A 25,272-nucleotide genomic window follows, 5' to 3' on the forward strand; every position below is an offset into this window, starting at 1 on the left:
GCGTTTCGCGGCCTCTAGTGCGGCTGGGCCAGAGATTATATTATATGCGCCACCAGACCCCTGTCACTCATCGCTCACTACACAACCTGCTGGTCCAAATCAAGTTGCGGTTCGAACGAGGCACGGTAGCCGAGGTCGTAAATATATCTTCAAATTCACCCGCTAACCCATGACAAGTAGAAAGCTACCAACAGCTCCATTGATGGCAGTCGACAACGCGGGAAGCAGCCATATCTATTTACTTAGGACAGTCCCAGATACGAGCACTCGTCCTGGGACTTTGGTTGCCTCGCTTTAAGGCTAGACTGGTCGGCACAACAGGAAAATATTAGGTCAGAAAATGTATAGCTTGATTGGGACTTCGACTCTTAGCTTTAACATCTATACGAAGTATCAAAAAGCACTCGTATCTAGCTGGCCAGGATACTTTGGCTATGTAACGACGGGCATAGTTATGCCCCAGCAATGCTCCCTTGGATAGCTGAGATGAGAGAAGCCTTATCGGAACTGATACCTCGGCGGAAAAAAAACTAGGACCAAACCAGACTAGCGGCAAACAGCTTGTTGCTGTTCTGGTCACGTGCCCCATAGCACTCTATCTCCGCCTCAATCATCGATCAAACTCCATCACCTCACATCTACACCCTCACTTTCTCCGCCGGACGGAACGACATCATGTCCGACTCCTTCACCCTTCCTCTGCGCCCGCTTCTTGAGAAGCGCGAGCGGCCGGACACCCTCCCCCAGGAAATTGCCCAGATCAACGCCCAGTGGGGATCCTTCCGCGATGTCACCGAGGAGAGCCTGCGTGCCAAAATCGAGGAGGAAAAGAACAGGGACCCGTGGGCGGAGGAAGATGAAATCGACAAAGCGACCGCTGATGTTGATACGGCGGAACGAATGGACCAGTTATACAAGCGCCGCGCCGAGATCACACAGTTCGCCATGTAGGTGGCTCACCCCGACTAGCAGACAGACAACGTGCTGATGGCAACAACTGCAGGCAGGCACACATGGAAGCTCTCTTTGCCCTCGATTTCGTATCGCTTCTCCTCTCCAAGCACACTCCTCGACAAGCCGAGCTGTCAATGTCGGCCTACCTCAAACAGGTTGCGCCTCTCGGCTCGCTGAATGCCGAGATCGTCAACCCCCCGCCGAAGTCGGACGCTGCGCTGCAAGACATCAAGACGGTTTCGCGTGGCTGGCGACTCCAGAACTTCAATGCTGCAGCGAACAAACTCCTCAAATCCGCCACGCGACTCGAGACCGAGGTCGCCGCCGAGACGAAATATTGGAATGAAGTGCTTGCGGTGAAAGACAAGGGTTGGAAGGTTTGCCGCTTGCCACGGGACAGACAGGCTTTGGGCGTGCAGTATGGCTTCCTTGAAGGTATGCACTCCCCAAAATCAAGGATTGAATATATATTGATGATTGGTAGCCACCCCTATCTTCCGCGACCGAGGCCTGGCGGCATTACGACGAGCCGACGACGGAAGCCTGCTGCTAGACAAAGGATTGATCCCTCAGAGAGCCAGAACAGTACGCGTGCGGATCAGGACTCAGGGACAATATACCGGGTGCTCGAAGGTTTCTTGGTCGTTACCCAGTGCGGATTCAATCGAGAGCCGGATTCTACAAGCGCGCGACACGGTCTACGAGGAAGAGCTGTTCCATGAAATGGTGCGCGAGTCTCGGATAATGGGCAGCCAGGGTGTGACGACTCGCCAAAACCTCGTCCAAGTGCCCGTTTCCGACGAACAGGAGGTTCTTCTAGATCTTGTCGACGTGGATCAAAGTGAACCAACAGACACAGAGACGCATTCCAATGAGCATGATACCCTTGCGGATGCCGTCGCACACTCGGTTCGGATACTACTGGCATATGCTCACCGGCAGAACCTATGGCGCAGGACACAGCCGCCGCCGCCACTCTCGCAGAAACGTCGACATACTCCTGAATACCAGCTGTTGCGTCCGGTCATGGCCTATCTTCAGCATACCGCGCATGTACGATCTCTGGAGTCTTTTATGAACGATCTCCGGAAGGTCATGAAGGCTGCAGGACTCCGATGCGATTTCACTTCTGCACCTTTTTCATCGGTCAGACTTCCCCAGACCCGTTCTTCGATGCCAAAAGTGGAGACCCTGGTCAAACAGTTCTTGATGCCGTTCGAATCTATGTTCACCGGCAATCTCATCACCCCCGAAAGTTCCTTCTGCGTCAAAGTCCGTACCAACACCGTCTCCTCGTCGTCCGGCACCTATTATGAGATTTCGGTCAATCTGCCGCATCACCGCGAAGTACAGCCCCCTAGTCGAATTGGCTTGCAGACGGAAGCAGCCGCAGCCATCATCCATTTTGCCATGCTCGATATCGTGACTGCTATCTCGCACAAGGGAACGAAATCGCCGAAGGAAGGGGCCGATGCCGGCAAGGGAGTTCTGAGGTGGGAAGTGGCGTATGCCCATCATGGCGAACTCCGGGCTCTATCAAGCTCGGGAAATAACAAGAAGATGAAGGTCCGGTTGTCGCGGGAGGAGTTGACGATCCAAACCTTCCCATTACGGGGGCTGGATGGGTCCCGTGGGGTAGACGAGGATAAGCGATCCGCCAACTTGCGCTCACAGAGTTGGACGTTGGATTCCAGTGTTCCGCGACCGAGTGTGATGGAATTTGTGGAGGAAGTGTCGCAAGACCGGCCTTGAGCGAGTGCCTAGGGGCATAAGCTGTCAGATGTTCTAGGTGGTTTCGCATGCACTGTGAGCAGGCTGAAGCACTAAGGCGGTCAGCGTCCACGCTCGTGATTTCACTCCCCAGGTATTTGGCGCATTACGATCTCTTGCGCGAGTCACCCCCGGAATTATAGTAGACCATTCCCATGATACCCATGATATAATGCCATGATTCTTCACAAGCCATGTATCCAGCAATGTCAGCGAATAACTCTGTAGAGGTACATATTCCACTCGTAGGCGGTCACTCCTTGCGGCGCGACCAATGAATGCGTTCCACTGAACTCGGGCAAGCGGGACGGATGAATGGAAGGCTCATGTGGACGGTGAGCTGGACGAGGTTTTGCAAGGGTTATGATGTAGCAGTGCAGACAAGAGACGGAAACAATGCTCATCTTTGTTGTCTGTCACTGTGCGAGCCGATGGTTCTGGCGGAGTCAACAGAGTGAGTGACCCGCATCATGACTCCATCCCCAGTTTCTCCCCGCATTTTGACAGAAGCCACAACATGGGATGGTGCTTGTGAGGTGGTTGCAGAGGGAACATAATGTTTTTGCCAGGAACTAACGAGATATGCAAGATGCTCTCTGAAGTTCAAGACTTCACAATGTAATGCTCTGACATTGTCAGAAGAAAACCCCCTTGTGTTCAATACTGTTGGAAGGAGGCAACAGAAGCTCGCATGAACCGAGGCTGATGGCCGTCTGGGGACGTTATATAATCCCGCGGATCGTGCTAGTGACTGCTGTATTTTACACACTGTATACACAAATGACAAGGGCTGCAGCACTTAACCAATTCCCCCAGACCGGTAATTTACAGGAACGTGACCCGTCCTCGGTCGGATGAGACTCTGTTGCTTTGCTGCCGAGGCTTTTCCCCGAACTGGCCGGCGGGCTGATCGTCTCATGTGGTTCTTCCTCCCCGTCCGTCCTTCCATCGACTGCTGCTCTTCTTTCTTCCTTTTCTTCTTCTCATTCCTCCCACTCCTCCTGCTGTCTTTTACTTACTTCCTTCACTCTACAACCTTCTCTTACCTCTCTCCTACCTCTCTCGCCGACTCTACTTCATAGCTGTGAGGGATGTTTACGGTTGCGAGCAGAAGCCGCTTCCCCACTCTCCTACGGCCTCGTCTTCCCCCCACGAATTCGCTTCTCGCTAGATCCGCCGTGGTAAGATTGTGTTCGTGCTCCTCGCAACTGAGCAGTGACTGACATCCTACTCTGTGCCACAGTCTCCAGCCATGGCTCCCCGGCGCAAGGCCTCATCTGTCCCTGAGGGTAAGGCAACAGTCTCATACCACGGCCCGTCTCGCTCGAAAGATGAGGCTAACGCGCATCTCCCCAACAGGCTACACAGAAGATCTTTCGAAAGGAAAGATGCTCAGATTTGAAGATTCACTCCCGCGATTGCCCGTCCCCTCGCTAGAGGAAACCGGCCGGCGCTACCTGAAGTCCGTCCACCCACTCGTGTCCGAGGCCGAGTACGAGCAGACCAAGAAGGCCGTCGAGGCATTCGTGCGTCCCGGTGGTGAGGGTGAGCCCCTGCAGGAAAGGCTGCTCGCCCGGGCTGCTGACCCCAAGACTAAGAACTGGCTTCTGGAATGGTGGAACCACGCAGCCTACCTCGCCTACCGGGACCCGGTCATCCCCTATGTCTCCTACTTCTACTCGTACCGCGACGACCGCGCCCGCCGAGACCCCGCCAAGCGGGCCGCATCCGTCACCACCGCAGCGCTCGAGTTTAAGCGCCAAGTGGACTCGGGCGAGCTGGAGCCCGAGTACATGCGCAGCCAGCCCATGGCCATGAGCTCGTACGAGTACATGTTCAACTGCTGCCGCATCCCTGGCGATGGTGTCGACTACCCTCAGAAGTACCCCGCCAAGGACAACGAGCACATTGTGGTGGTGCGCAAGAACCAGTTCTTCAAGGTTCCCCTGGCCGTCAACGGCCGGCCGCTGAGCTACTCCGAGTTCCAGCGCCAGTTCGAGCGGATCTACGAGATCGCGCAGCGGTCGCCCGCTGTCGGCGTGCTGACTGTCGCCAACCGGGACTCGTGGGCCGACGCCCGGAAGAAGCTGCTGGCAGCTCACCCGGCCAATGAGCAGGCTCTCAGGGACATCGAGTCCAGCGGGTTCGTAGTGTGCTTGGACGATGCGTCGCCCGTGACCCTGGAGGAGCGGGCCCACCAGTACTGGCACGGCGACGGCGCCAACCGCTGGTTCGACAAGCCGCTGCAGTTCATCGTCAATGACAACGGCACGGCCGGGTTCATGGGCGAGCACAGCATGATGGACGGCAGCCCGACCCACCGTCTGAACGACCACCTCAACAGTCTCATCTTCGGCAAGAAGATCGATCTTTCGGAGCAGACGGTGCGGTCGGACTTGCCTGACCCACGGCCGATCCACTTCCACCTCAACGGCGAGGTGGAGGAGGCGATCGAGGCGGCGACCAAGGAGCACCGGCAGCAGATCTCGAACCACGAGCTGAAGGTGCAGGCCTACCAGGGCTACGGCAAGGGCTTGATCAAGAAGTTCAAGTGCAGCCCGGACGCATACGTGCAGATGATCATCCAGCTGGCCTACTTCAAGATGTACGGCAAGAACCGCCCGACGTACGAGTCGGCCTCGACGCGCAAGTTCCAGGAGGGCCGCACGGAGACCATCCGCACGGTGTCGGACGAGAGCGTGGCTTTCTGCAAAGCCATCAGCGACCCGGCGGTTCCCCGCGAGGAGGTCGTGCGGCTGTTCCGCGCGGCGCTGACCGCCCACTCGAAGTACACGGCCGAGGCCAGCGACGGCCGGGGCGTCGATCGCCATTTGTTCGGCTTGAAGAAGCTGGTGCGCGAGGGCGAGAAGCTGCCCGCGCTGTACGAGGATCCGGCGTATGCCTACAGCGGCTCGTGGTACTTGTCGACTAGCCAGCTGAGCTCGGAGTTCTTCAATGGCTACGGATGGAGCCAGGTCATCGACGATGGATTCGGCATTGCGTACATGATCAACGAGAACAGGTAAGTTTGCCAGCCAGTCTCTCGTCTTGTGTATAGTGTTCTTTTACTGACTGCGCAGTTTGAACTTTAACATTGTGTGCAAGCGCCTGGGCGCAGAGCGCATGAGCTACTATCTGAACGAGGCGGCGTCGGATCTGAGGGATGTGCTGATGCCGGATTTGGCTGCCCAGAGCGAGAAGGCCAAGCTTTAGGCCGGTGTAGGATATACCATAGAGATAGAAGATATTGGGCAGTTGGATGCATGTTACTACCATTTAGTAGACTGGTCAGTTAGATTTTGAGATGCAGTCAGCTATCACTTTCTTTACACCACGAGCATTGCTGTGTGCCACTAATTATTGATGTAAGCCACGATCATCAAACTGAACCATGAGGATTGCGTATCCTACAAACTTGATGTGTACTACGATCATTGATGTAGGCCAGAGCATTAATATTTGCCACGAGCACTGATGTACTACGAACACCGATGCGTAACCAAGCATCAACAAGGTATTGTAAATCTCTGTAGCTGTACCATGTAAGCTCCACGGCAATAATGATGTGCGTCCTCGTAACTGTGTACCACTAAACAAGCTGTGCAACGCACATATCCCCATCGGGAAAGCAATGACACCATTGAAGATACAGCCTGCAGAAGTTGTGCGAGTCTGCAGAAGACCAAATGGGATACATTCCCACCACTGACATGCAAGAAGTAACTGTGCGATCGGCGTGCTGCTCCCATTTGCAGTCACATGCGGGGTGAGTCCAGCTGGAGACATCGCTTATAAACTGCTACTGACCCCTCTTCAGACATACTATACCCCTCTCTCTCTCTCATACTCCATATCTTCCACTCATATTTCTACTACTCAGATCTACTACCACCCAGCTACTAGCATACAACCCTCACCATGTCTGGCTACCAGCTCCCTTTCAAGGTACAGTACATATACACCCTCTCTCAACTAAACATAAACACAAACTGACCACCACAGCTCGACGACCCCTCCATCCTCCACTTCGACTCCTTCGTCAACAACGAATGGGTCCCTGCTTCCAGCGGCGCCCGCTTCGAAGTCCTAGGTCACTACCACCCCTCCATCCCCTTTCCACAGGAATATGCACTATAAGCATCCCGCCGGAGGACTCCCGGACCCCCCTTTCCTTTCAACTTCCTGGCCACCCCAATCCAAAACCAGAGATAAGAGTATATCCGGGGGAGAACCCCCGGACCCCCCTTCCTTTCAGCTCCCTGGCATAAATGCTCTGAAAGAAAGATACTAATACCAAGAATAGACCCAGCAACCACAAAGCCATGGACAAGCATCCCAACCAACAACACAGAAGATATCCCCCGCGCAACAAGCGCAGCAGCAACCGCATTCACCAAATTCCGCACCACAACCGCCCGCCACCGGGCGACCCTCCTCCAAAACTGGAGCACCCAGCTCCGCACGCACAGAACAGACCTCGCGCGCATCCTCGTCCACGAAACCGGCAAGCCCACCGCCGAAGCCCTCGCCGAAATCGACTACGCACTGACCTTCACATGGTGGTTCACCGGCGAAGCCGAGCGCATAACCGGTACCCTGACACCAGCCGCAACACCGGGCCGAAGAATCCTCACCCTAAAGCAGCCCATCGGCGTCGTCGCGGCCCTCGTGCCCTGGAACTTCCCCGTCGCCATGATCGTCCGGAAAGCCGCGGCGGCCTTCGCCGCAGGCTGCACGATGATCGTCAAGCCATCCCCTGAAACGCCGGTCAGCGCGCTGGTACTCGCTGAGTTGGCGATGCGGGCGGGGTTCCCGCCTGGGGTGTTCAATGTGCTTACCACCGATCTGGAGAATACACCCGCCGTGAGCGAGGCGCTGTGTCGGGACCCTGTCGTGCGGAAGGTGACGTTTACCGGGTCTTCGAGGGTCGGCAAGCTGGTTGCTGGGTATTGTGCTGACGGGCTCAAGAAAATGACGCTGGAGCTCGGTGGGAATTGTCCGTTTGTTGTGTTTGCGGATGCGGATTTAAACCAGGCGGTTACGGCGCTTATGGCGCTCAAGTGGCGGCATGCCGGGCAGGCGTGCATTACTGCTAATCGGGTGTATGTGCAAGCGGGTGTCTATGAGGAGTTTGTCGGCTTGTTGAGGGAGAGGACGGCGCGGGAGGTCAGGGTGGGGAAGGGCGCGGATGAGGGGACGACTATGGGGCCGTTGACCACGTCGCGGGGGGTCGAGAAGGCGCGCGAGCATGTTGCTGATGCGCTTGGGAAGGGCGCGAAGCTTGTGCTTGGCGGGGAGACGGTGGACGGTGCTGAGGGGTATTTCTTTCAGCCGACCATTCTGTGCGATATGACCCCTGATATGCGTGTGTCTTCGGAGGAGAGCTTTGCGCCCATTGCGGCGGTTTATCGGTTCGAGAGCGAGGAGGAGGCCGTGCGCCTGGCGAATGATACGAGTATGGGGCTTGCTAGTTATGTGTTCACCAAGAACGCGGATCGCCTGTGGCGTCTGTTTGAGAATCTCGAGGCTGGTATGATTGGCCTCAATACCGGGGCATCGTCCGCTGCGGAGGCGCCGTTTGGCGGCTTGAAGGAGTCTGGATATGGCAAGGAGAGCGGCAAGGAGGTTGCTGTTGATGAGTATTTGGTTCTCAAGACGGGGACGTTGACGGTTGAGGGCCATTACTAGGTGTATCGGCAAGCAGATTAGGGCGCGAGGGTGAGAAATTGATGTCATTTACAGTCACTACACATCTACTGAGGCGTCCCGGGGGAGAACCCTTGGACCCCCCTTTCTTTTCAGCTTCCTGGTAACCTCAATTCATACTACTGCATTTGGGTGAATGGATGTCCTGGTTTAGGGTTGAGGTGCCAAGAAGCTGAAAGGAAAGGGGGGACCGGGGGTTCTCCCCGGGACGCTTCCAGCTTGGCCTAAGAAATTGATGTGCTTGGGAAGCTGAAAGAAAGGGGGGTCCGGGGGTTCTCCCCCGGAACGCTTATATTCTGGTTTGGGGATGTAGATACGCCAGGAAGTTGAAAGAAAAGGGGGGTCTGGGGGTTCTCCCCCGGGACAGTTATGATACTAAATACATGATAAACGGGCTAGTCTACGCGCTCCAGGCGCTGCACGACCATGGCCGTAGCCGCTCCGCCGCCGTTGCAGATCGCCGCGACGCCGTACTCGCCCGGCTGCAGCTGGTGCAGCAGCGTGACGAGAATGCGGGACCCCGAGCTGCCCAGGGCGTGGCCCAGCGCGATGGCACCGCCCAGGGGATTCACACGGGCATTCTCCAAGCCCAGGATCTACGCCTCGTCAGTATAATGTGTCAGTATCGTCGGGGGCGGCAGACTCACCTTCTCGTTCGCCTTGATGACCGCCGCGAACGCCTCGTTGAACTCCCACACGGCCACCTGCTCCTTCGAGATCCCGGCGCGCTGCAACGCAATTGGCACTGCCTTCGCCGGCGCCACAGGGAAATCGATGGGGTCGACGGCAGCATCGGCCGCAGCCACGATTCTGGCCAGCACGGGGTTGGAGCCGTCGCCGGCATACTCGCGGGCCAGGGCGCGGTTAGCGAGGACGAGGGCCGAGGCGCCGTCGTTCATGGTACTGGCGTTACCGGCGGTGACGGTGCCGGTTCCGTCGCGTAGGAAGGCGGGCTTGAGGGCGCGCAGCTTGTCCGCCCGTAAATTCTCAAAGCCCTCATCGCGCTCGACGACCGTCTCCTTGCCCTTCTTATCCTTGATGGTCACAGGGGCGACCTCAGCGGCGAAGCGGCCGGTCTTCCACGCGTCCTGCGCGCGCTCGTAGCTGCGGATGGCGTAGTCGTCCTGCGCCTCGCGGCCGATCTGGTGCTTCTTGGCTGTCGTCTCCGCGCAAATGCCCATGTGGATCTGGTTGTACACGTCCCACAGTCCGTCCTTGATCAGCCCGTCCTCCAGCTTGATCTCGCCGAACGGCGGCAGCTGCGCGCTGCGCGGCAGGTAGTAAGGCACCCGCGACATGTTCTCCATCCCGCCGGCGATCTGCGCCCGCGCCAGCCCCAGCTGGATGTTCTGCGCCGCCAGCGCCACTGCCTTCAGCCCCGATGCGCATACCTTGTTGACCGTCGTGCAGTCCAGCGTTGCCGGCAGGTCGGCGAAGATCGCTGCTTGTCGCGCCGGCGACTGTCCTATGTTTGCTGACAGCACGTTGCCCATGTACAGGTCTGTGATCTCGGAGATTGGCACGCGGGACTTGTCCAGCGCGGCGCGGATGGCTGTGGCGCCGAGGTGGGGAGCGGGGACTGTGCTGAATGGGCCGTTGAACTGGTTTCGTTAGCGGTTTGAAAGACGGGTTGAGAGATGAAGGGGGTTTGGGGGTACCCCCCATGAACGTATTCTATTGGGTAGATGGAAGTAAAAAGAGGGGGTTATGGGGGTCTCCCGATGAACGTGTTGGTACAAGGACTAGAGATTGTGAGAGAGTACGAGGCTCATCTAGGACATACCTTCGCGGTGGGAGTGCGGGCAGCACCGAGGATATAGGCGTCTTCGATCTGAGCAGGGCGGGTCGAGTGAAAGGCGCGCTGGAACTGAGGGCGTGCGGGGATGGCCCGCATCACACGAGTGGTGCGCTGCATGATGGGCAAATACTGAGATACAAGAGAAGCAAGCACGACAAAGGAGATTGAGTATTTGATGTCTATCACCGAATAGCGGAGTAAAAGACTGGGGATGGGGAGGCAAGAAGTAGTTGGGGAAGTTGGAAGTGGTAAGGTATATCAAGCAGATCAAGCAGCGGAGACGGAGGACATTCGCCGCCTCCGCCCGCCTTTAGCCGCTAAGCCGCTAAGCCGCTGCCGAGGTCCCCCATCACGTGCGGGGTCACATGCGGGGTTGCCCCTTCCTTTCTTCTCTCTTGTTCTTTCCTCTCCCATTTCCACATCCAACTCGACGCTTGAAACATAGGAAAAGACAGAATATTAAACATTAAACGCAAACACATACCCGAAAGTGATGGTGACGCTCATCAGCGTGTATATATATACAAGCACAAATACCCTCTGATCAACTTAACGACACTTCCTCACAACCACCGTCCCAACCGTGTCCCTCCACTCCGATCGTCCTCGTCCGCGATCCGCTCCTCGTCTGGAAATCTCGGCCGGTAATATGCTGACAGTGGGAGCCTCCTACGCAGGGGCCTGATAGTCTCATTGCTGCGGCGCGCGTACGAGCTCGCCATCAACCGGGATCCTCTTTCCGTTAACTCCTGCACCCCTTCCTGGATGATGCGCGGTCGTGGTCGCCTTTGCGGATGGCTGTGCGGACGGAGAGTCGATGTCGACGACAGAAGGCTGGGATGTGGCGAGACCGTGCGCCGGTGTTCATAATCTCTGGGTATTCTCCCGCGACGGGTAGTGGTATCGTCGGAAAGACCGCGACGGTTCGTGGGGCGAATGGGGATCCTGCCGGGTGACGGCGTCGGGGTATGGTTTTTGGGGCTATTCTCGCCAGAACTGCTCGTTGTGGTGTTCTCGACGGGACTGCTATCGCTCGAACTGGGCGGGATCTGCTCCAGGCTCTCGGCGAAATGAACGTGCCGTGAAGGGCTGATGCTGTGGCGTCTGGTTGGGGGCGTTATAGCCCTGCGTCGCGGGCTCGCTGGGTTGGAGCGGACCTTGCGGATAGGCTCCCGCTCGGTCACTGGGGACACTGGGCGCGGCGGACGGGTTCTGGTGATCACTGCTGCGTCTCTGGGTCGAGACCTGGGCTCGCGTGTCATCACTGTCGGTCTGGGTCGTGATGACAGAGAGCGTGGGCGAGGTCTCCTTATCTGCCGGAAAGCACTTGTCAGACGACTTTTTGTGGGGCTTCTGGGGTGAGCTACCATATCAGGATTTATTGCAATCGGGGAGACTGGTCGACGCCGCGATGGAATTATGATCACCTGCTTAAGCATCCGCGTTAGACGGCTCGACTTGCGAGGGAGCGGGGGAAGTCCCACTGGTGACGGGGTTGCGGGTCGAGGTCGCCCTCGAGGTCTGCTTTCCGGGCGCCTAAGTTCTGGCGCTCGTCGACGCGAAGATTCATCGAAACTAATCGACGCGGGCGATCTTGACGGGGCGGATCTTTGCGAGTCCTGACGTCGTACAGGAGGCACTCGCCTGGGCTCCGCGAGCGGGGGAGCGGGAGGATCAACAATGATGGGAGTGCGAGTCGCATGACGCCCACGTGGTCGAGGACGAAGGGTTTCGCGCAGACGCTCCTCGTCCGATGATTCTGGCTGCCGCCTGAGAAAGGGAAACCGAAGCTTGAATCTTCCGCTGCGCTTGCGGGTGAGTGGTGGGATATGCATACCGAGTGCGTCGTCCACGTCTCGCATGTCCGACTCCACCAGTACACGATTCTTTGGTCGCGAAGGATCGATGCGATGCCTGTCACGGCACAGTCCGATCCGGCTCCGGAGACAGCGGACTACCTCAAGCCTGGGGTGCTCGATCGCCCCGGGGATACCTCTGATTTTCTCTCTAAGACGACACATGATTGTTAGACAGAATGACAATGTCCGGCCTTGGGGGCAATTACTGGATGGTGGGTAGCCTGGGAATGGATTTTGTTTGACAACAAACTGGCCGTGACGCGGCCAAATATACTTGCAGCGGGCAGACTCGACAGACTCGACAACGGAATCAGCCGTCAGAGACAAAGAACGCGGATCGACATGGTAGAGAATCTCGAACAATAGGCGTTGCATCCGGCCTCTTTGTGGAGAGGGAAGAGTTGTCGCGACAAGGACAACAGTAGTAGCAGTGACAATGCCTTGGGCAGACCCGGTCGACATGTGGTAGGAGTCATGGGTTCACCGCGCCTGATGAAAGAGACAAGACATGGGCCCGAGGCATGGAAGAGAAACCGTAAAGTGAAGGGGGAAGAATAAGAAGGATACAGATAAAGAAGCGAGTCAAAGGAGGGCCCAAAGGAAAGGGGATTATATCTACGGCCTCAACAAGAGCACGCCGACAGTTCAACGCGTGCACATGAACAGGAGATCACCAGATGGGGGAGTGCCCTGGGCTTGTCTCTTTCTCGCACTCACCAGCCTTTTGTGGCTGAGCAGGGTGAGTAAGTAGAAACTAGTCGAATTGGTTGAGGCAGCGGACCGCAACCTATTCCCAGTTGCCCGGGACAGAGTAATCTAGCAATCAATCCATTGTCCGTAGAATGGTTGGCGACGAGTGTCTGTACACACCTTCACCACCAGCCTTACGGGAGGAGATGAAATGACAATAGGAACGGGAAAAGGTCACCGGGCAGGGGCGCGCCTATCATTCAGCCCGCGTCACCCGGGCACATGTTGAACAGATGACATGACATCACATTACATTGCCCTCTGCATTGCATTTTGCTCTGATGCAGTGGACATGACCAGGAAGATCGATTATCAGCTGGTGGAAAAGAGCCTCTCAGGGATAGTGGACTGGATGTAGTCCGCCATGCACCCGCGGCTGCCTGCAGCCCACCAACTGTGGCTGGTCTTCGATTAGATAGATAGATACGAGGGAATCGTTACTCTGAACTATCTACTGCCCGTGTCTGAAGAATAGCTTGCAATATTGGAGTCATGAATAATAGGCAGCGATTACGGCCTGCAATGCTTCTCGAAAACAAAGGATTGTGCCTGACTGAGCCACATTCGTATCTTCGCCACAGCCTCGTGGTGTGGCGCCCAGCAAGATTAACCAACCACCATGCACCCTACCGGAGTTGTTGGATCGAACGGAGTCAAAGTGCGGATGTAAACGGACCGGTCCGGCGCATACCATTTACATTAGGAACGAAGATTATTCGGACGAGGGGGAAGGCGCAGCAGCGCTGAGCCCCGATCCTTTGGAACCAACAAGGAAACGAAAACACAAAGAACAAGGACCGAGTCTACCGACTCAGACATCGACAGTACATTGTCAGTCAACTCTTCTCTAAGTCTCAATATCGACAACCTGCCCCGTCCGCAACGCCTTCGCGATGGCCTCCACCACGACTAATGCCCGCAGCCCCTCCTCCCCAGAACACACCGGCTCAGCCCTCCCTCCAACAACATCCACAAAATGTTCCAGCTGCAGCGCAAACGGCGTCTTGCCCGTATCAACCTCTACCCGCTCAACCACCAGCTCCTCATTCCAACTCCGCTGCGCGCGGCCCTCGTAACTCCACCGCCGCATATCCGGCACGCTCAGCGAGCCCCTTTCCCCGAAGATCCGGTAGAAGCCCTCTCCCCCGGGCCCGTCAACCCGGGGAATAAGCGGGTTCTCGCCGGTGCCTGCCTCGAAGCTCCACGGCGCCGGCGTGGCGTCGCATACCAGGAAAGTGCCCACCACGCCCGAGGCAAATCGCAGCGTCACCGCCGCGCCCTCCTCCGCATCGTGCGGCGGCGCAGGCCGCGTCGCCCGCGTCCGTTCCCCGAATACTCGCGTGATCGGTCCAAACAAATAATGCAGCAGGTCGATGTCGTGGATCAGGTTGATGGCTAGCACGCCGCCGCCTGTTGCGGTGCTGCGGCGCCAGTCGCCTGGTGGCGCGAAGTAGGTGTCTGGTTTGTAGAGCGTCCAGAGCCCGTTGAGCGCGATCAGGGGCCCCAGTGCGTTGGCCGATAGCAGCTGTTTTGTTGCTGCGATGTATGGGTTGAAGCGTCGGTGGTGGCCGATCAGGAGCTTCGGTGAGGACGGGGTGAGCTTCGAGAGCAGTGCCCGGGCTGTTGCTGGGTCGTCGCTGATCGGCTTCTCGAGGAGTACGTGGATTCCCCGCGCTAGCAGCTCCTCTGCGATTGGGATGTGCGTGTGGTTTGGCGTGCAGACGATGGCGGCGTCTGGATGTGGGGTGGAGGGGGACGCCAGCAAGGCTGCTACCGAGGGGAAGTACGCGGTTTGCAGCGTCGAGGCGGTTTGCGCTGCGTTGGGCGACGGGTCAATGAGCGCCAGGAGGTGCGTTGCTGCGTTCGCTTGCACGGTCTGCGCGTGGCGCGGCCCGATGAGGCCTGCTCCGACGATGATGATGTTTAGAGGCATGGCGGGATGGTTGTTGTAGCTGCCAGGAGTGGGTGGTGTCATCCACTAGTTATACCTCGTCCAAAGTAGTTGGGTCTGGGGTAATGATGGACCCTGAGTGGGTCGCCCCATGCCATGTCTGACTCACAGACCATGGTGACTGCGAATAATCGGAAATAAAGTGGGATAGAAGAGGAGGTTCGTGTCTAGACCTAGTGGGTAAACGAGGGCGGGGTGAGTTCTTATCCGGATCACAGATGTATATTGGTAGGTGTGTTGATGACACGACGCTGCGAGGGAGGGTGAATCATGGTTTTGCTGCAAGCTGTAATTGTAAAAAGAATAGAGGGTCGATTCTAGGGAAGGTTTGAGACAAATCCAGAATATAAGAAATGTGGTTGTTGCGATAGAAATGAAGCTGGAGAGAAGCAAGTTGAAGTGCCGAGTGGATTTCCCCGCGGAGTCAATGCCGAGGCTACTACGTGGGGAGCCTCAGGCCAGAGTTTGCACTGTTGCACGGAGGTCTTGGCAGGCAGTCTCAACTCTTCTTGGCAATTATCGAACACAGCCACCACCACTCTCGACTTCTCTCTGTCAAGGGGGACAGTCCTGTCAGAATGCTCCTTATCCTGTCGTGGGAACACTCTCAGTTGATGTCTTCCATCTGCCCTTCTTTTCTACCCGATTAAAAGGACTGTCAAAGTCCGATCATGGCCGTGTCGACCCCGGATCCCCGCCCGGCGGACGACTCGGCCGTCGCGGCTGCTAAAGAATCCCCTGAACTGAACTTCTTCACCACCAAGCTCGACTGCATCGTCCACGCCCCTAGTTTGGACGATCTCTGTGCGATCTATAATCCTGTGAGCACTCTGCTGGAGACAGGCATTCACCATGGCCTCTGGTGGCTGGATGTCACGGCTGCCTCGGAGGAGGACATCGAGACCCTCGCGCACAGCTTCGGTCTCCACCCCCTCACCGTCGAGGACATCACCATGCGCGAGAAGCGCGAGAAGATCGAGCTCTTCGACTCCTACTACTTCCTCTCCTTGCGACCGCCTAGCTCGATCAAGACCGATGATGGCGTGCGCATCGTGTCGCACAACCTCTACGCCGTCGTCTTCCCAGAGGGAGTGCTCAGTTTCAACTTCGGGCCCAACGTTCATGCGCATCACGTCCGGAACCGCATCAAGGAACACCGGAGTCACTTGGCCTTGACCAGTGACTGGATCTGTTACGCTTTGATGTAAACATTCCCAATCAATCTTGCTACGCAAACACTAATGCGAGTCTCCTAGTGACGCGATCGTCGACGGTTTTGCTCCCTTCATCGCTCGCGTGGAAACCGGTGTCGACCTGATGGAAGACCACATCTCTGTGACTCGCCCGGATGAAATTGGACTGGCGCTACAACATATCTACAAATGGCGCAAGGAGGTGATTCAGATCCGGCAGCTGCTGCATGACAAGACGGACGTGATCCGGTGTTTCGCGCGGCACTGTGACGCGCCGGAAGCCACCTCGGCCCAGGTCGCGCTGTATCTCAGTGACATCCGCGACCATGTGCTGACCATGATGGCCAACCTGGAGCAGGCCGAGCAGATGCTGTCGCGCTCGCAGTCGAAGTACCTGTCGCAGCTGCAGTTCGATTCCGGGCGCATGCGCAACGAAATCGCTACGGCACTGAGCCGATTGACTGTGGTGGCAGCGATCATTGTGCCGATGCAGTTCATTACGGGGCTTTTTGGCATGAATGTCCTGGTCCCTGGTAAGAATGCTGCTGGGCTGGTGTGGTGGTATGGGATCCTTGGGGTGATTTTGGGCTTGATCGTGTTGTTTCTGCTTGTGGCGAAGAGAATGAGATTGTTTGATCGATAATATGATCTGCTTATGCGCGATTGTCGCACTTATACTATGTACGTAGGTCCGCATCTACAAGCGTCCTAGTCGTCCTTCAGAATCGCCTCCACCAATGCTGCCTGTCGCATCAACACCTCTTCCCTGAGTCGCCGTCCAACCAATTGCACATGACACGGTGCTCCTTCGACCTTCTCTGGTTGATCTGCATCCTCACTCAGTCGATTTCCTTCAATAAACACAGTAGGTTGACTCACAAGCAGGCCGATACACCGCATCCGGTCTCCACCATTCCCGATCTGCCTCTGCATTCGACTTGCCATACGGCAGCACACAGCTTGGACTCTGCACCGTGGATCAGCACCTGCCATTCAATGCCTGGCGCATACCAGATCAACAGAGCTAGAATAGAACCTACATCAACCAAATTCCAAAACACAGTATACCACACATGACTATACGTATCATGCACGGGGGCACAACTCTGGTACGCCGGCGCCAGAATCAAGTCTAGTTTACTGTCGACAAACACCCGGCGCGTCCGCGCAGTAATCTCCGCTTTCCGAGCCGTCAGTCTGAACAGATCGCGCAGAGTGGGATCTGGAGTCGATCCCCTGCGCTCAATCACGAGATTTGAGGACGGGATGCTCGGCTCTCCCGCCACAGCCAGATGCGAGAGCGAGGTCCGGTCAGCGTCTAGACTGAACAGCCCACAGGCAGTGGCGTTGGCATCTTCCATCGACGGAAGCTGCTCAGTGATATCCACTATCTCGTGACCAGCCGCGGCGAGCTTCTCCGCTGCCCGATGCAGGTTGCGTGCAATATTCGGGTGCAACGGGAGGTCCGGGTGCGCCGTGAACAGCCCAATGCGAAGCTTATCGCCACGATCGTCGGTGCCGGACGGCCCTTCTAGTGTCCAGGGGATCCCCAGCGCGGTATCATCGAAGTCATCCGGACGCACATCACACACGGTCTTCATGAAGAGGTTAGCGTCGCGGACAGAGTGGGCGATCGGGCCCACCACTCCCGATATCCCGGACAGATATCCCGCCGGCCCGGGGCTCATCAAACCCGTGGAGGGAACGCGACCCACGGAGGGCTTGAAGCCGACGAGCCCGCAGCAGTGGGCCGGGATGCGGATAGAGCCGCCGATATCGGTCGCGACGCCGAGCAGCGAGCCGCGGAGGGCGACGAGGGCGGCCTCGCCGCCGGTGCTGCCGCCGGCGGTCAGGGTGCGGCGGTGGGGGTTAAGCACACGCCCGAAGACGTTATTGTGCGAGTCGGCGGTCATCAGCGTCTGCGGGACGTTGGTCTTGACGTACAGCACGGCGCCGGCGGCGACCAGCACGTCCACGAGCGGCGTGTTGGCCGCCGCCACCGGCCGGTCCAGGAACGCGACGTAGCCCAGCGTCGATGCCACCCCCGCCACCTCGAACATGTCCTTCAGACTCACCGGCAGCCCGTGCAGGGGCCCGACCACCCGCCCCGTCGTCGCCAGGTGCGTGTCCAGCTCCTCCGCCCGTGCCAGTGCCTGCTCGAAGAACGTCTCCGTTAGACACTGCGTGAGCTGCTGCGCGATCGCGGCGCGCTTGCAGAACGCCCTGGCTACCTCCACTGCGGAGTATTCGCGTGCCGCGAGCTGGGCTAGCAGCGCCGTCGCATCGGCGGTCTCGGTGATGGCTAGCTCGCGCTCGGTCAGGAGGCCGCACTCGCGCGGCACGGATAGCACGCACTCCGGGGACAACGGGTCGGCGGTTGCGAGAAGCGATGCGGGGAGTCGCCATTCCAAGGGGATTTTCGCTTCGCCTTCGGCTTGCTTGGCTTGGACTTTTGCTTGCCAAGTTGCGGTGCTCATGGTGGGAAGATTGATTGTGGTGTTGGTTCTGTGTGTATGCGGTAATGCTAGGGAGGCAGAGAGTCATGGTTATCTGTGTTGATGCGTGCGGGGTGATGAGGGGTTGATGATCGTCGTGGAGTGGGCCAATAGAGTAGTCTCGCTGTCTCTATGCTATGCAGGCATAGCGAGGGGTACGGGACGGAGTTAATTTTGTTGATGCTGGTTACACTTGTGATTGACCTCATTCCTGCTCTAGAGCCCTCCTTGACTGGCGGGTTTGGACGTCGCATGTGAAGAAAGTCTATGAAGAGCCGATAAGCCCTCTTGTTCACTCACAATTCGGAATACATAACTGTCTTGGTCATTAAACTTGGATAACCAACCACCTAATGAATGAGAAGGAAGAGTCCAGACCAGGGATTGTGCAGAGTAGATCAGGAAAGAAACCCAAGCAGTAGAACAGGGACGCAGACTGCCTACCAGTTTATCGTGCCTGCATGTTACCCTTTTATCGAGCATGGTTGACTCCATCTCCCCACACCTGACAATATCCGGACGGGAAGGATACTGGGTCAATGCTACAACTCGTCTGTTAGGAGACTCGGGTGTCAAGCACAAGAAAGCCTCGAAACCGAATAGGTACTTGCTTCATTAGCGCTATATATTACTGATACCTCGTAACAAGAACGGAAAGAGCCCGGAAAACGACTAGCATGCTATCAGGATGGTGAAGATCGCACGCCCTTCGATGACATGATCCACTTTCCGACTTTTTGCAGCGCAGACCCACGTTCCATGGATAGTCCACCGAAGATAACCGACGAGACTGTGAATCATCTCCAGTGCGCATCTGAACACCCGGATCTTGTCTCTCTGGCATATTTGAACTCAATCGGACGTGGTCAGTCCATAACCACCATTGTGTGCTCTAACCCGGGGCCACCAGCATTCGCTCAATTAGGGCTGTCCCTGAGCCATCCCATAAAACCTCATTCCGCGGTCCAGCTGAGCGCAACACTCAACTCCAACTTCAACTCCAACTCTTGAATCATGGCATACACATCCACCTCAACAGCAGTAGAATGGCAGACCGCGCCAGCCATCGAGCTGGAGTCGCGGGCGCCCAAGGCTCCCGCGGCCGCGCCGACCTCGGACACGGACGCGGTGATGCAAGCGTCGGCGCAGGCGGACGCGGAGGTCCCTGACGGCGGCCAGGGGTGGGTGGTCATCGGTGCCTGCGCGGTGATGACCTGGTGGATGATCGGCACGTCCTACTGCTGGGGCGTGCTGCAGGCGGCGCTGGTGCAGGAGGGACTGGCGTCGGCCTCGACGCTGGCCTTCGTCGGCTCGCTAGCTACCGCCTGCATCGCCTTCCTGGGTATTGCCAACGCGCAGCTGATCCGGAAGCTGGACACGCAGACCAGCGCGCTGCTGGGGGTGTTTGCCCTGGGGATGGGGTCGATTTTGAGCGGGTTCTCGTGTCGCAATATTGCGGGGCTGTTTATCACGCAGGGGGTGGTGTTTGGTGTCGGGATTAGGTATGATGGTTCCTTCAGAAGGTGGTATGTCTTGGGGATGGATGGATGCTGACCAGGTATGATGAATAGTCTTTGCTTCATGACCGTCTCGACCATCCCCGCGCAGTACTTCAAGGCCAAGCGCGGCACCGCCAACGGCATCCTCTACGCGGCCGGTGGCCTCGGAGGCACCGCCCTCAGTTTCATCATCAACGCTCTATTAACCAGTGTGGGGACTGCCTGGACCTTCCGTATCATCGGCTTCATGACCCTGACTACGGGCCTCCCGGCCGCGTACCTGGTCAAGCAGCGCATTCCCATCCCCCGCGCCGCGTTCGTCGAGTGGTAAGCATGCCCTCCGTGCCGCCCCATAATAATCCAGGATACAAACTAACGAAAAAAAGGCGCCTCTTCCGGGACCTCCGCTTCTGCCTCCTCTTCGCCGTGGGCGCCATTGCGACGTTCCCACTGCTGGTACCGCCCTTCTTCCTACCGCTGTACACCAACTCCATCGGCATGGGCTCGACAGCCGGCGCCGGCGTCGTCGCCGCGTTCAACTTCTCGTCCGCGCTGGGCCGCCTCACCTGCGGCTTCGCCAGCGACACCCTAGGCCCGCTTAACACGCTGAGTGTCTCGCTGCTGCTGTCCGCCCTGAGCATGCTGATCATCTGGCCCGTGTCGACCTCGATCGGCCCGCTGATCGTCTTTGTGATTATTAATGGCATGTCGAACGGTGGGTTCTTCTCGACAATCCCGACGGTCGTGGGGAATGTGTTTGGTTCAGCGCGGGTGGGCGTCGCGATGGGGATGATTGTTACTGGTTGGGCTGGGGGGTATCTTCTTGTAAGTCTTATACTTTCTCATGTGTGGGCTTTGGTGAGGGACGAGTGTGTGGAATGCTAATCAACTGATGCTGGTGGTTAGGGCTCGCCGATTGCAGGGTATATTCTCGATGCGTCCGGCGGCGAAGGCGCGGGCACGAAGGCTTATCGACCGGCTATTCTTTACGCAGGGTTCATGGCGTTGGCAGCGACGGTGCTTTCGGTGGGGATTCGGGTTAAGACGAGTGCGAAGCTGGGGAAGAGGGTTTAAAGTAGGATGATGCTCTAGTAGACTGGATATAAAGGAACTAGATTGATCATGGGATCACCTATGGCATCATATCAACTCAACCGCCACACTGCAGCCCTCCTCACTCAGGAATCAGATGCTCATCGGCCAGCACGCTCGCATGCCAGCGATACTTCGCAGCCGGATGACCACCCGGCTGCCCCGTCTGGCCTTTCTTACTATAGAGGTTCTCGCGATACGTGCCGCGGGGCACAGCGCAATCGTAGAGCCCGCGCCGCCGCAGCTCGGGCATCCCGGGGGAGAACCCCCGGACCCCCCTTTCTTTTCAGCTCCCTGGTAACCTAAATTCTGTAGTACTCTGGCATAGGGTAAATTTATATGTTTGCTGAAGATTGAGGCGCCCAGGAAGCTGAAAGGAAAGGGGGGTCCGGGTGTTCTCCCCCGGGACGCTGACGATAGCCTGGTATCAAGGAGATGGGCTGGCGGTGGCCCTGCATGGAAACTATCTTGATTGCACTTATGGTACCCAGTGTACAAGACAGTCAACACGCAGTCTCACCCTGCGCATTCCCCACCGAGCCACAATCTCTTCCCTTCATGGAAAACCGATAGATGCACATCTGCAGCGCAACCAGAAGCAGCCCCGCGACCACCAGAGCAATCATAATCAATACGCCCCTCGGATAACTATACCCATCAGCACACACTTCCCCCACATACAACATCAATAGGGGGGACAGTAAAACCTACAACTCAGCAGCCTCATCTTGACGAAAGATCTGGCTCCCAGCCATCAAGCCCGCCGTGGCCGACATAACAACTACGCAATATTAGCACGTGCCAAACCCTGTAACAAGAAATCTCCACATACATAACCTAAATCCAATCAGCAAAGTCTTCTCCTAACCCCAAAATTTGTATAGAAACAGGAAAAAAACATACGCAACATTAACGCTCCGTTCCGCCGGGGACCGACAAGTAACCTGAATCCACGCATTATGCACAGGATGATACCCCACCGCGAAGGCATTCACAGCCGTCCACAGGCCGACATGTCCCCATTTCCCGACATGGGGTTGTACCGTCCGGAGGACGATGAGTACAACGAGGTAGCTGGATATCGCGAGCAGGACGGTGTAGCCGCGTCGCTGGGTCTTGTCGCTTAGCCAGGCGAAGAAGAGGATGAGTGGGAGAGTGAGGAGGGTGCCGAGGGCGGTGATCATGTTCGCGTGGATGCGTGAGAAGCCCTGCGCCATTATTATGCTGGGCGTGTATGTTGTTAGGGGGCTCCAGGTGGCGAAGACGCTGGCGGTCGCGAGGAAGTGGGGCCATCTCGAGGTGTTGGTGATTGTTTTCCAGACGGTGTGCCAGGGGATGTGTTGGGTTGAAGCTGTTGGATTGGGATAGATTTGGGGGTGTTTGTGTGCGGTTGTGGAGGTGAGGCTGGTGCTGATGCTGTCGCTGCTGGTTGAGGAGCTTGGTGGTGGTTGGGGCTGTTGGTCAGGCAGGGCCGTGAAGAGGAGCAGGGCCATGATGATGGACCAGAGTCCTTCTACTGCTTTGTTGTCAGTGTGTGTATATGTGTGTGTAAGTGTAAAAGTGCACTCACCCAAGAATATCCACTTCCACCCAGCTAATCCACCCCGGCCATCCAGCTTCAGCAACGCCGCGCCTAGAAGCGGCGAGATCGCCGCACCGCCGAACATCCCGAAGAAGAAGATCGCGATCCGTTTCGTCAGCTGCTCTTTCGTGTACCAGGTCGACAGCGTGTACATCGCCGCGGGAATGTACCCGGCCTCCGCGAGGCCGAGCACGGCTCTTGTGACGAGAAAGCCTGTGCGGTCACGGATGAAGATCTGCAAGGCGGCGAGCACGCCGAAGAGCAAGACCTGCGCGCTGATCCAGCGCCGGGGGCCGATCTGAACGGTCAGACCACACTGCAAGATGGCTTGGGAGAATAGGACCTACCCGTTGCAGAGCCATGTTGGAGGGTATTTCGAGGAGGATGACGCCCAGAAAGAGGATCTGGTTGCCCAGGTTGATCGTGTTCTGGTCCACGGAGATGTCCGATGCGAAGCCTCCTGTCAGGGCGCTGGCGATGTTGGTCCGGTCGATCTGGTAGGTTGCGAAGCCGGTGGCCAGCAGGGGGAGGACGACGAAGTCCGCTCTGTTTGTGGTTAATCTCGGTCCTGGGTAGGGATGAACACTCACCTCTTGGTCGTGTGCACATTGTGTCTGGCATCACTAGTACTTTCCGGCTGGCTAATCATTATCCTAGTCTAGAAAGCGTGGTGATGGTGCTGCGGTGCAATATAATATCAGTGAATTTCTTATAAAAGCTGTACAAGGACCCTGGGGACAGAACCCTGGGGGTGATAAGATAAGACAGGACGAGGACCCCATGCACAACCTAGCAGATTGATCACCACACCACTCTCAGTCACTGCATACAATTCGAGAGAATCAACTTGCGATCCCGTTGTCCATTCCCCCATACACTCATCTCCCGCCCCATCCAACCCAACCACTCCACCACTACCACCATAACAATAATAACCACAATGAAACCCCCCCTCCTGTCCTCTCCTCTCCAAAGACGTTCCGGGGGGGAACCCCCGGACCCCCCTTTCCTTTCAACTTCCTGGCATATCTATATTCCCAAGACCAGAGTAAAAGCATCCGGGGGAGAACCCCCGGACCCCCCTTCTCTTTCAGCTTCCTGCTAGCTTAATTCATATTACCCAGGCCTCAGAATAAGCGTATAGCTCTGGTTAAGGATTAAGGTGCCCAGGGAGCTGAAAAAAAGGGGGGTCCGGGGGTTCTCCCCCGGAATACCTCAATAGAAGGAGTAGCGTTTCCGGGGGAGAACCACCGGACTCCCTTCTTCTCGGCCCCCAGGCATCCCATAGATTAAACCCTCCTTACCACAAAAACCATCTTAAACGAACTCTCCCGATTATGCCTATTCCTCTTCACCTCCTCCCACTGCTCCGCCGCAACCTCAACCTCCCACTGCGTCCCCGTCTCCCTCATAACCTCGCCCCACATCCTTCTCCACGAGTCAAGATCATGGCGATAGTACGTATTTCCTAATTCACTATCCGCGCGCTCCCCCGCCTCAAAGTCCCCCACATGCCGCCCGACAAGCAACGAACCAGGCCGCGGCCGCAGGAGCTTGATGATCTGCTTCGCCAGCGCGACCTGCTGCGTCCAGTCGAAGAGGTGGAAGAAGGACGCCGCGTTGACGATGTCTATTTGTCCTGCCAGGCGAGTGAGGAGGGGGCATCCGTCGTCGAAGATGTCGCTGGGGATGAACTCTGAGGATAGGGTTGCGCGGTCGCTGAAGAGGTCGTAGCCGAGTTCGATGAATTCGGGGTGCAGGTCGCTTCCGTACAGGTTTGTGGATGGGGCGCCTTGGTGAGTCTTCGGGGGTTAGGATGTTTGGAGGGGTGGGGGGGAGAGGAGAGGGGGAGAAAACGCACGAGGTACCGGATGTCTTGGCCCATGGCGCAGCCTAGGTCGAGGTATTTGTGGTCGCTGGTCTTGAGGCGAGATAGGATCTCTGCGTAGGCGGGCGAGTGGTTGATCGTGATGTCGAGGAAGCGGAAGGAGCCGATGCAGGGGTAGGGGAACTTGTCTGGTTAGTTGGGTGTAGACTGTAACGGAGAGGAGACAGGAATGGTGGCTCACCACGGCGAAGGCACGATCGCGCTGAGAAATGGTTCAGTATAGGAGAGATATCAGACCAAGGGAACACTTACCACCTCCTTGACATGCTCGATGATCTGCTCCTCCGGGATGTGGCTGTACTCGGCCAGTAGAGTCCGCGCCGGCTCTTGGACTTGCGTCAGGTTGGGCTCGTACCAGCTGTAGCTTTCAGCGGTCTTTTCAGCTTTGAGGTTTGATTCAGCCATGTTGGGCATGTACTTGGCGCCAAGAGCGAGGGATGTCTTGATTTGTGATGTGCTCTGGGAGATGAAGAAGTTGAAAGATGGGCTGATCCCCGCTTGTGGAGATCGATTCTTATCCCCGAGCCTTATCTGATCGGCTGAATTCGGTAACCTCGTCCGCGGTGGTTGATGTCTGCACTCGACATTGTTCTTCTCTCTTAATGATCCTTCAAGTGCTCATATTATAGATATAAACCTTGAACTCATGGCCAGAAAGAAATTGGGTGTTAGTCAATGAAAACGCACCTCACATGGACTACAATCGTTAAAAGGTAGTATCGGCCGAAAGGCCAT

General features: G+C 57.0%; 11 protein-coding genes across 11 annotated transcripts; 5 read left to right on the forward strand and 6 right to left on the reverse strand.

The window, feature by feature from the left end:
- Positions 1 to 675: 675 nt before the first annotated feature.
- BO97DRAFT_365878 (mediator of RNA polymerase II transcription subunit 17) lies at positions 676 to 2,804 on the forward strand (the record flags this gene model as incomplete). The annotated part of the gene is made up of 3 exons (XM_025692595.1): positions 676 to 947; positions 1,004 to 1,389; positions 1,439 to 2,804. The coding sequence occupies 3 exons, from the start codon at positions 676 to 678 to the stop codon at positions 2,704 to 2,706; spliced, it is 1,926 nt and encodes a 641-aa protein (XP_025553257.1). The 3' UTR covers positions 2,707 to 2,804.
- Positions 2,805 to 3,696: 892 nt separating this feature from the next.
- BO97DRAFT_404499 (carnitine O-acetyltransferase CAT2) lies at positions 3,697 to 6,028 on the forward strand. Its single transcript, XM_025694973.1, has 4 exons — positions 3,697 to 3,905; positions 3,968 to 4,013; positions 4,084 to 5,746; positions 5,805 to 6,028. Exons 2-4 carry the CDS (start codon positions 3,977 to 3,979, stop codon positions 5,935 to 5,937), a joined length of 1,833 nt encoding a protein of 610 aa, XP_025553258.1. The 5' UTR covers positions 3,697 to 3,905; positions 3,968 to 3,976; the 3' UTR covers positions 5,938 to 6,028.
- Positions 6,029 to 6,642: 614 nt separating this feature from the next.
- On the forward strand, positions 6,643 to 8,412 carry BO97DRAFT_469378 (NAD-dependent succinate-semialdehyde dehydrogenase; the record flags this gene model as incomplete). Its single annotated transcript, XM_025699834.1, has 3 exons — positions 6,643 to 6,669; positions 6,727 to 6,814; positions 7,028 to 8,412. The coding sequence occupies 3 exons, from the start codon at positions 6,643 to 6,645 to the stop codon at positions 8,410 to 8,412; spliced, it is 1,500 nt and encodes a 499-aa protein (XP_025553259.1).
- A 335-nt stretch (positions 8,413 to 8,747) lies between these two features.
- BO97DRAFT_365886 (acetyl-CoA acetyltransferase) lies at positions 8,748 to 10,459 on the reverse strand. The gene is made up of 3 exons (XM_025692596.1): positions 10,214 to 10,459; positions 9,078 to 10,031; positions 8,748 to 9,026 (listed from the first exon to the last, which is right to left on the reverse strand). The coding sequence occupies exons 1-3, from the start codon at positions 10,343 to 10,345 to the stop codon at positions 8,826 to 8,828; spliced, it is 1,287 nt and encodes a 428-aa protein (XP_025553260.1). The 5' UTR covers positions 10,346 to 10,459; the 3' UTR covers positions 8,748 to 8,825.
- A 332-nt stretch (positions 10,460 to 10,791) lies between these two features.
- BO97DRAFT_423024 (putative RNA binding protein) lies at positions 10,792 to 11,490 on the reverse strand (the record flags this gene model as incomplete). Its single annotated transcript, XM_025696844.1, has 1 exon — positions 10,792 to 11,490. The coding sequence occupies one exon, from the start codon at positions 11,488 to 11,490 to the stop codon at positions 10,792 to 10,794; it is 699 nt and encodes a 232-aa protein (XP_025553261.1).
- Positions 11,491 to 13,672: 2,182 nt separating this feature from the next.
- BO97DRAFT_442009 (Gfo/Idh/MocA family protein) lies at positions 13,673 to 14,770 on the reverse strand (the record flags this gene model as incomplete). Its single annotated transcript, XM_025698220.1, has 1 exon — positions 13,673 to 14,770. The coding sequence occupies one exon, from the start codon at positions 14,768 to 14,770 to the stop codon at positions 13,685 to 13,687; it is 1,086 nt and encodes a 361-aa protein (XP_025553262.1). The 3' UTR covers positions 13,673 to 13,684.
- Positions 14,771 to 15,328: 558 nt separating this feature from the next.
- BO97DRAFT_469381 (magnesium transporter CorA family protein) lies at positions 15,329 to 16,982 on the forward strand. Its single transcript, XM_025699835.1, has 2 exons — positions 15,329 to 15,992; positions 16,045 to 16,982. The coding sequence occupies exons 1-2, from the start codon at positions 15,460 to 15,462 to the stop codon at positions 16,622 to 16,624; spliced, it is 1,113 nt and encodes a 370-aa protein (XP_025553263.1). The 5' UTR covers positions 15,329 to 15,459; the 3' UTR covers positions 16,625 to 16,982.
- Positions 16,983 to 16,996: 14 nt separating this feature from the next.
- On the reverse strand, positions 16,997 to 18,458 carry BO97DRAFT_412888 (putative general amidase; the record flags this gene model as incomplete). The annotated part of the gene is made up of 2 exons (XM_025696260.1): positions 16,997 to 17,005; positions 17,055 to 18,458. 2 exons carry the CDS (start codon positions 18,456 to 18,458, stop codon positions 16,997 to 16,999), a joined length of 1,413 nt encoding a protein of 470 aa, XP_025553264.1.
- A 1,032-nt stretch (positions 18,459 to 19,490) lies between these two features.
- On the forward strand, positions 19,491 to 21,049 carry BO97DRAFT_448667 (monocarboxylate transporter; the record flags this gene model as incomplete). Its single annotated transcript, XM_025698833.1, has 4 exons — positions 19,491 to 19,978; positions 20,048 to 20,302; positions 20,362 to 20,800; positions 20,882 to 21,049. 4 exons carry the CDS (start codon positions 19,491 to 19,493, stop codon positions 21,047 to 21,049), a joined length of 1,350 nt encoding a protein of 449 aa, XP_025553265.1.
- A 521-nt stretch (positions 21,050 to 21,570) lies between these two features.
- BO97DRAFT_448675 (MFS general substrate transporter) lies at positions 21,571 to 23,258 on the reverse strand (the record flags this gene model as incomplete). The annotated part of the gene is made up of 6 exons (XM_025698834.1): positions 21,571 to 21,715; positions 21,779 to 21,848; positions 22,005 to 22,583; positions 22,638 to 22,947; positions 22,997 to 23,193; positions 23,240 to 23,258. The coding sequence occupies 6 exons, from the start codon at positions 23,256 to 23,258 to the stop codon at positions 21,571 to 21,573; spliced, it is 1,320 nt and encodes a 439-aa protein (XP_025553266.1).
- Positions 23,259 to 23,671: 413 nt separating this feature from the next.
- On the reverse strand, positions 23,672 to 24,994 carry BO97DRAFT_469382 (class I SAM-dependent methyltransferase). Its single transcript, XM_025699836.1, has 5 exons — positions 24,790 to 24,994; positions 24,719 to 24,739; positions 24,511 to 24,660; positions 23,898 to 24,451; positions 23,672 to 23,719 (listed from the first exon to the last, which is right to left on the reverse strand). The coding sequence occupies exons 1-4, from the start codon at positions 24,949 to 24,951 to the stop codon at positions 23,939 to 23,941; spliced, it is 846 nt and encodes a 281-aa protein (XP_025553267.1). The 5' UTR covers positions 24,952 to 24,994; the 3' UTR covers positions 23,672 to 23,719; positions 23,898 to 23,938.
- Between the last annotated feature and the right edge of the window lie 278 nt (positions 24,995 to 25,272).

This window comes from Aspergillus homomorphus (genome assembly GCF_003184865.1).
Source record: "Aspergillus homomorphus CBS 101889 unplaced genomic scaffold BO97scaffold_10, whole genome shotgun sequence".
Lineage (NCBI taxonomy): Eukaryota > Fungi > Ascomycota > Eurotiomycetes > Eurotiales > Aspergillaceae > Aspergillus > Aspergillus homomorphus.

Excerpts from the sequence above, each read along its gene's own strand:
- BO97DRAFT_404499 (XM_025694973.1), top strand. The coding sequence starts at position 3,977 with ATGGCTCCCCGGCGCAAGGCCTCATCTGTCCCTGAGG. Across the intron at positions 4,014-4,083 it reads GGCCTCATCTGTCCCTGAGG|GCTACACAGAAGATCTTTCG; the intron begins GTAAGGCAACAG and ends TCTCCCCAACAG. Across the intron at positions 5,747-5,804 it reads TACATGATCAACGAGAACAG|TTTGAACTTTAACATTGTGT; the intron begins GTAAGTTTGCCA and ends CTGACTGCGCAG.
- BO97DRAFT_365886 (XM_025692596.1), bottom strand. The coding sequence starts at position 10,345 with ATGCAGCGCACCACTCGTGTGATGCGGGCCATCCCCGCACGCCCTCAG. Across the intron at positions 10,032-10,213 it reads CCCGCACTCCCACCGCGAAG|TTCAACGGCCCATTCAGCAC; the intron begins GTATGTCCTAGA and ends TAACGAAACCAG. Across the intron at positions 9,027-9,077 it reads TCATCAAGGCGAACGAGAAG|ATCCTGGGCTTGGAGAATGC; the intron begins GTGAGTCTGCCG and ends GACGAGGCGTAG.
- BO97DRAFT_469381 (XM_025699835.1), top strand. The coding sequence starts at position 15,460 with ATGGCCGTGTCGACCCCGGATCCCCGCCCGGCGGACGACTCGGCCGTC. Across the intron at positions 15,993-16,044 it reads TGGATCTGTTACGCTTTGAT|TGACGCGATCGTCGACGGTT; the intron begins GTAAACATTCCC and ends CGAGTCTCCTAG.
- BO97DRAFT_469382 (XM_025699836.1), bottom strand. The coding sequence starts at position 24,951 with ATGCCCAACATGGCTGAATCAAACCTCAAAGCTGAAAAGACCGCTGAA. Across the intron at positions 24,740-24,789 it reads TCGAGCATGTCAAGGAGGTG|CGCGATCGTGCCTTCGCCGT; the intron begins GTAAGTGTTCCC and ends ACCATTTCTCAG. Across the intron at positions 24,661-24,718 it reads GCGATCGTGCCTTCGCCGTG|TTCCCCTACCCCTGCATCGG; the intron begins GTGAGCCACCAT and ends TAACCAGACAAG.